Raw genomic sequence first — 7,341 nt, forward strand, 5'->3', positions numbered from 1 at the left:
CTCAACCTATCATACATAAAAGTGCAGTGTCCTGCCACTTCGGGTGCTTCAGCTCCTTAGATAAGAATGTTTGTTTAGTTTAGGAAGAGGTATGTAATCGCTAAAGCGATGCTTTTGGAAAGAGTTGACATGAAGACCATAGGAGCTTTCTTTAAGGGATTGATCCTCCTCAGTTCTATAAAAGTGGAAGATCTTTAGGTTAGTTCTTCTCTTATCTTTTCGGATATAACAAAGTACTTACTTTATTAGATTCGAGTGGAATGTAATTCAAAAAATGTGAATTCGAAAAACATAAGAAAAACGAAAAGTTCTGTTAGGTTCTTAGTTGCTTTTCGTCTCCTTCGCCTCTTTCATTTTCTAAAGTTTTCTTTGACTTTAGCTTTTCGTCTCCTTAATAGCTGGAAGTTCTCCAAAAGTGTGAAAAGCTGGAGGACTTTGTACCATCCATTCTAGTGTGGTTGAATTATCTTCAACAGCCCAAGGACTTGGAGCACATCTTTTGTTCTTTCCACTGCTTAAAGTGATTGTTACGACCACGAAGAAACAACAAATCCCAACTACAGAGATATAAGAGCCAAAACTGCTAAGGGCATTCCACCCTGCGTAAGCATCTGGATAATCGGGAATGCGACGTGGCATACCCGAAAGCCCTAAAAAATGCATGGGGAAGAAGGTAAGATTAACCCCGAAAAAAGTGATCCAAAAATGGATTTGACCTAAAGTTTCGGGGTATGTTCGACCAAAGATTTTGCCCACCCAATAGTAAAATCCTGCAAATAAAGCAAAAACGGCTCCCATAGAAAGTACATAATGGAAATGTGCAACCACATAATAAGTGTCATGTAGAGCAATGTCTATCCCAGAATTAGCCAGGACTATTCCAGTGAGTCCTCCTACGGTGAACAAAAAGATGAACCCTACAGCAAATAACATGGGTGTTTTGTATTGTATAGAACCCCCCCACATGGTAGCGATCCAACTAAAGATTTTAATTCCAGTGGGAACCGCTATGATCATGGTAGCTGCGGTGAAGTAAGCACGGGTATCAACGTCTAAGCCCACAGTAAACATATGATGAGCCCAAACAAGAAATCCAAGAACACCTATACTGATCATGGCATAAACCATGCCTAGATACCCGAAGACCGGTTTTCCGGAAAAAGTAGAAACGATATGACTTATGATACCGAATCCAGGCAGAATGAGAATATAGACCTCTGGATGACCGAAAAACCAAAAAAGATGCTGATATAATATGGGGTCTCCCCCCCCAGCGGGATCAAAAAAGGTTGTATTAAAGTTTCGATCGGTTAATAACATGGTAATTGCCCCCGCCAGTACCGGAAGTGATAATAAAAGTAGGAATGCTGTTACTAGAACGGACCACACAAATAAGGGTAATCTATGCATAGTCATTCCAGGTCCACGCATGTTGAAGATAGTTGTTATAAAATTGATAGAACCTAAAATGGATGAAATACCAGATAGATGAAGACTAAAAATGGCTAAATCAACAGCTCCTCCAGAATGGCTGGTAATACCACTTAAGGGCGGATAGACCGTCCACCCAGTCCCGCTACCCACTTCTACTAAGGCGGAGCTTAATAGGAGCAAGAGACTTGGGGGTAACAACCAGAATGAAATATTATTTAATCGTGGAAATGCCATGTCAGGTGCACCTATCAGAATTGGAACAAACCAATTCCCAAATCCGCCTATCATCGCAGGCATAACCATAAAAAAGATCATTAAAAAAGCGTGAGCCGTTATTAAAACATTATAAAGTTGATGATTTCCACCAAGAATTTGGTCGCCGGGTCGTGCTAATTCCATACGAATCAGTACTGAAAAGCATGTGCCCATCACTCCAGCAATGGCACCGAAGATGAAATAGAGAGTCCCTATATCCTTGTGGTTAGTAGAGAACAGCCATCGAACCAGATTTGTCATAAAAAAAATGGATATTTTTTCATTTACTGTTCGGACAGACACATCGGAAACTGGCCTATCCCGAAGATACTTGGAAAGCGTCCCGGTGTCCTCTGAACTGAGTTTTCCTTTTTTTGATGTGAGTGAGGTTTTGCCCCACAAATTACATTCCATGGGAATTGCTACTCACTTAATACTAAAGATATCCTACAAAAGAAAATTGATGCTACCCTCCAAAAGCTTCGCTTAAGCTCAAAAGCTCGAAGAGCTTTAGGTTGTTTACATGCTTAAGCTTCGCATAAGCGATTTCATACCAAAAGCTCCAAGAGCTTTAGCTACTTCATACGAATCCTTTTATATATTTTACCTTCTGCCCCATTCGCAACAAGATCCCGAATGTAGTCATTGAGCTTTTGGGTTCGGTAAGGTGGGTTCTTGGACATAGTGTCCGTCAAAAAGACATCCACCTCCCTCCGAATCTCCAAGAGCGTCAAAGATTTAGTGGGCTGGCAATCAAAAACTAGTTGGGCTATCTCCTCCTGCTTTATCTTAGCATTCTTATACTGGAGGCCCAGTGTTTTATCTTGCCTCAGGTCCTTCATTTTCTTCTGGTTCGGGTTGATCGCATGTCATAGGAATAACCGGAGTCTCTCTCTGGGGTCCTGGTAGGTGGTTAATCCCGCCAGAGGACGAAGAAGAACCAAAATATGGATCGGTGATGTCTTAAATCCCCCCTACGAGTATATAGCCCAGCTGAAGTGTTAGTCTATATCCTACCAGATATATCACCGCAGATAGGACAACCTGGAGGCTCACGGGGAGCCTCTTAAACCCACAATAGAGAACAAGTAACGCATAGTATAAACAGGAAATTATACTTTAGAATAAAGCAGCTCTGGCTGAAGCAATTGTAGCAGCTCCGGCACCTATTGATTTTGCACCTTCTAACATAACAGACTAGAGAATTTCTTTTCCTAACGCTTTTTCATTCACGATTTTATGTTCATCATTTCTTCTTTCGCACCTTCCAAAAGCTTCGCTTAAGCGACTTCATACCTTATACTCCATATCTAAATTTGAGTGAGGGAAAGACAGGGGTTTGGTTATCGTCAACGAGCCTCCCAGAAAAAGCTTAGAGATAAGTGCAAGTGTATTTCGCTTGCTGAAAGGTACGCACCTGTTATGTTCACCATTCCTAGGGATGCTGGCTTCAGGTGGTTACCTCAATGGTTGTCTTCTCCTGTTAGGAGTGTGACTTCTGTCAAGAGTCGCAAGTTATGGACCCCCCTACTCCGCATGGAGTGGGATATATTCTCTCTATGCGTGTGGGATCGAGCCATCTTTTTGTTTAGGTATGACTCCAATTTATATCTCGCCTTTGGCCATTTAAGCATGAATTAGTCGAGTGGGCAGTCAACTTCTTAACTCCACTGTTCGCTTTTTTCTTATTTCCTCGTATCATCTACCCGGTGAGATGGATCCTGACGATGTAAACTTTCCATGGTCAATGTATACTCAGGTTACAAACCGGGAATCAGTTTACTGTCGTGCAGCTGCTGCTCAAGCAGGCATTTTCGAGTCTAAAATCCTGTAGGAAAGTAGCCGACGAGATCAAAGGGTTATCCGATGATCAGTTGTTGAGTCGATTCCCATTGGGAAGACTGGGCTTTAAGGATGGGGGGTCTGGTAAGCTAAGGTATCTCCCGAACGCATTCAAGCAAGCTCTTATGCGTCCGGCCCATGATTGGTGTATGGCCGGTTTAAGGCGTATACCCACGGCCTAATAAATAGATAGAAAGCGGAACTTTTCACCAAACTATGTAGTCGCTTATTAGAAGCTTTTGTTGACTTGCTTAAGCGAAGCTTATGGACAGAACTTTGGAACTTTTAGAATATCGGCTTTGTTGCTTGCTCTTCACACGCCGCTGCTTTGTTAACAACAACCAGCCGAGCCGTTGAGACTCTCTTTCTCAAGCCAGCAGAGAGGGAGAAAAGTGTTCAAGATCGACTGCTAAAAGGTGCGCATTGAATGGCTCCCCTTAACTGGAGGACATTCATATTCAATTGTTCCTGAGCTTGCTAAAGGGTCAAGTTCAAAAAGGAAATCCTGGCGCACTATTAAGCGTTGCGGGTGAGCAACCCATCATTGAAAGGTCAAAAAGGGCTTTTTTTGCTTGTTCATCTTGTGATTGAAGCCTCTTCGTCTTTCGATCGCATGGGCATGACGAACTAAAGTAACCTATGTCGTCAGTTCTCTTTCTGTTTTTACGAATCCCAATGGAAAGAAGCCCTCGCTAAGGCGGGATGGATTGCAGCTCGGTTGAGCAGCCGGGATTGGGGGCAGGGAAGGAATAGACCAAATTCTAGAGCTTTAAGCTAGCTTTGAAACAAACGAGGCAGATACACGAAGTTAGATCAAAAGCAAGCGAGCAAGGTGGGTGGGAATAGATTGTAAGTTGTACTAATTCTTTTGCCATGGGATGGGGTAAGGGCAGCTAAAGTAAGCTATTCAGAAAGCTGGCTATTCGACCGTGTTACATCAGTTTCTAGTTCATAGATAGGGCTCCTGAGCTCCGAGGGAACGAACCGTGTTCAGAACCAAGCGATCGGATGAGTATAGGAAGGGCGATTAATCAACTTGTTCAGGGCTTCGACTGGGGCCGATATATGGGAATTTTGGACTTAGGGTCTAACAAAAGAAGAAAGAACTATGCCACGTAGACGGGCGGAAATCTCCTTTGGAAGGTTCGAGAACTTCACTCTAGGGCGATTCCAACCTCGAACATCGGGTTTCCTCTCTTTATTCAATAGAACAGTGGCCAATCTAGCGAAATCATCAATAGGTCTTCGACCTACCCCTATAGAGAAGATCTATATATCAAAGATCTTCAAATCCCTCTACAACGGGAAAGCAGTTCCACCTAGGACTGCCGAAAGCATGGACGGAAACTCCTACTGGCATTCCTCGTTACTTGACTTAAACGCAATCCTAAGTGTTGTTCTACTTGATATTTTTTTTATACAGAACGGAGAAAGAGAGTGGAGTTCGGTTTCCTAAATAGAAATGGAAGTAGAAGAGGCCCCTTTATTCTATCTTTAGTCGACACCCGCCGAAGCATAGTAGTATCCAGTATATGGATTGAAAAGAATAGTTAGTAACTAGAAACCAAAGGAACGGAAGGCTGTCTGCTTGCACCTGTCAAGTTAAAGGATCTTTTTTCTTAGCCTCCCTGATCTGTTTACTTAAATCTTTCTTAGCTAACGCCACCTTTGTCAAACAGCAAGCTGTAGATCTACAGGGTTGGTTGCTTCCAACAAAGCTAGTTCCTATTCGAGCTTTTCTATTCTCTAGGCCAAGATGTTTCTTTTCCAGGAGAACTTTTCTAGGCGCCGTTCTTGGCTAGGCTAACTCTTATAGATAGAAAGATAGAACGCAGACGAGTATCAAACTCTTAAATACTCTAATTTGTCTCCTCTTTGCCGTGGGCCTTCCAGGATCACTTTTGGAGCTCGCAACGTTGAGTTTGATTCCCAGTTGATCCTTAATAATCCATATGAAGTTAGGTTAGCTACTTCCCTCAGTGGGGATAAGGAATTTCAGAATAGAAAACCCGAATGAAATGGGATTTTTCCTAAGGCGAATGAAGAGGGCGCTCTTTAGACGGGGCGGGTTTAGGGTAATGTTGGGAGTCGTAGCTTCTCTAGTGTTACAGCTTTCCGGCGGCTTAGAAAGGACCTGCTTTCCAGGCGCTGGTCCAAAGCGTGTCAAAGAAACCTCAGATCTATGACCTCCCAAAGGCGGGTCGATTAGTGAAAGCATCTCGTGAACAAACAAAAGGGCTTACCTCGTACTACGTCGCTAAAGCGAAGCTTTTGGTATGAAGTCGCTTATGCGAAGCTTAAGCATGTAAACAACCTAAAGCTCGAAGTTGAGCTTAAGCGAAGCTTTCGGATTTGTTGATAAAAAATTATGTTTGTTTGCTCCGAAATTATATGGTCTCAAACAAGCTCCTCGGGCTTGGTATCAAAGGTTTGCTAATTTTTTGTTGAAGATGGGTTTTGTCATTGCAAAAAGTGATACGTCGCTTTTTACTTATCGTCATGGCAATGATATGGCATACTTGCTTCTCTATGTTGATGATATTATTTTGGCTACTTCCTCTGACGGGTTGCGCGAAAGGATGATCGCTCAGTGAAAATCTGAGTTTCCTATGTCGGATTTGGGGCCGTTGAGTTATTTTTGGGGCATCTCTGTGACTCGTACACCATCTCATATGCTTCTTTCTCAACACAGGAAATTCTTGAACGCGCAGGTATGGGTGATTGTAAACCTGCAGCTACTCCTGTGGAAGCTAAGTCTAAGCTTAGCGCGAATTCGGGTCCTCCAGTGAATGATCCCACCAAGTATCGCAGCCTTGCAGGTGCTCTTCAGTACCTCACTTTGACTCGCCCTGATATTGCGTATGCGGTACAGCAGGTTTGTTTATGCACGATCCCAGGGAGCCACATTATAGTTCACTGCAACGTATACTGCGTTACATTCAGGGAACCATTGATCATGGGTTACATTTATATCCGTCTGCTACTACACGGTTGATTACTTATACTGACGCAGATTGGGCGGGTTGTCCAGACACTCGTCGTTCGACTTCCGGTTATTGTTGTTTTTGGGGTGATAATCTTATTTCCTGGTCGTCGAAGCGTCAACATACTTTGTCTAAATCAAGTGCAGAAGCAGAATACCGAGGCGTCGCTAATGTTGTCTCCGTAATCTCTTACTTGAGCTACATTGTCCTCTTCGTCATGCCACTCTTGTTTACCGTGATAATATCAGTGCAATTTATTTGTCTACGAACCCGGTTCAACACCAACGCACAAAACACGTTGAGATAGACATTCATTTTGTTCGTGAAAAGGTAGCATTGGGTCAGGTTCGGGTCCTACATGTTCCTTCCCGGTATCAGTTTGCCGATATTTTCACAAAAGTCTCGAGATTTCTTTTTGTTAGATCCAGTCTTAGCGTCCGTCCTCCCCCCCTAACTGCAGATTATAGAACCGGTCCAGCGAATCCCGACTTTGATTAAAGAAGTCCTTTGCGGCTTCTTCGGGAGCGTAGGCGGCTCTTTGAGCCAAGGAAGGATGCGCCGAGAGCATTTGCTGCCAAAAATTGTAGCAAGAATGTCTCTGCTCCCGGACTTTTAGGTCCATCGTTTCAAAGCGCAGTTGGGTTTCATACTGACTTTGGGAGGTACAGGCCTCCAGCCCCTCTTTAACGGCATCCCAGCCCGTACCAGGAAGAAAGAAAGAATTGGCGTTCTCTAACGCGCGAATTCTACTCCTGAGTGAAGCTTCTAACGCTTCATTTCTATGGGGCTGGGGCTCCTCTTCCAGGAGCACTTCTAGCTCAAACTC

At 43.5% G+C, this 7,341-nt stretch overlaps 1 protein-coding gene across 1 annotated transcript; it reads right to left on the reverse strand.

Annotated features, from left to right (window-relative positions):
- Positions 1 to 375: 375 nt before the first annotated feature.
- On the reverse strand, positions 376 to 1,950 carry cox1 (cytochrome oxidase subunit 1). The gene has a single exon. The coding sequence runs from the start codon at positions 1,948 to 1,950 to the stop codon at positions 376 to 378; it is 1,575 nt and encodes a 524-aa protein (YP_009414549.1).
- Positions 1,951 to 7,341: the final 5,391 nt, after the last annotated feature.

The sequence above is a fragment of the mitochondrial genome of Spinacia oleracea (assembly GCF_020520425.1).
Source record: "Spinacia oleracea mitochondrion, complete genome".
Classification (NCBI taxonomy): Eukaryota; Viridiplantae; Streptophyta; class Magnoliopsida; order Caryophyllales; family Amaranthaceae; genus Spinacia; species Spinacia oleracea.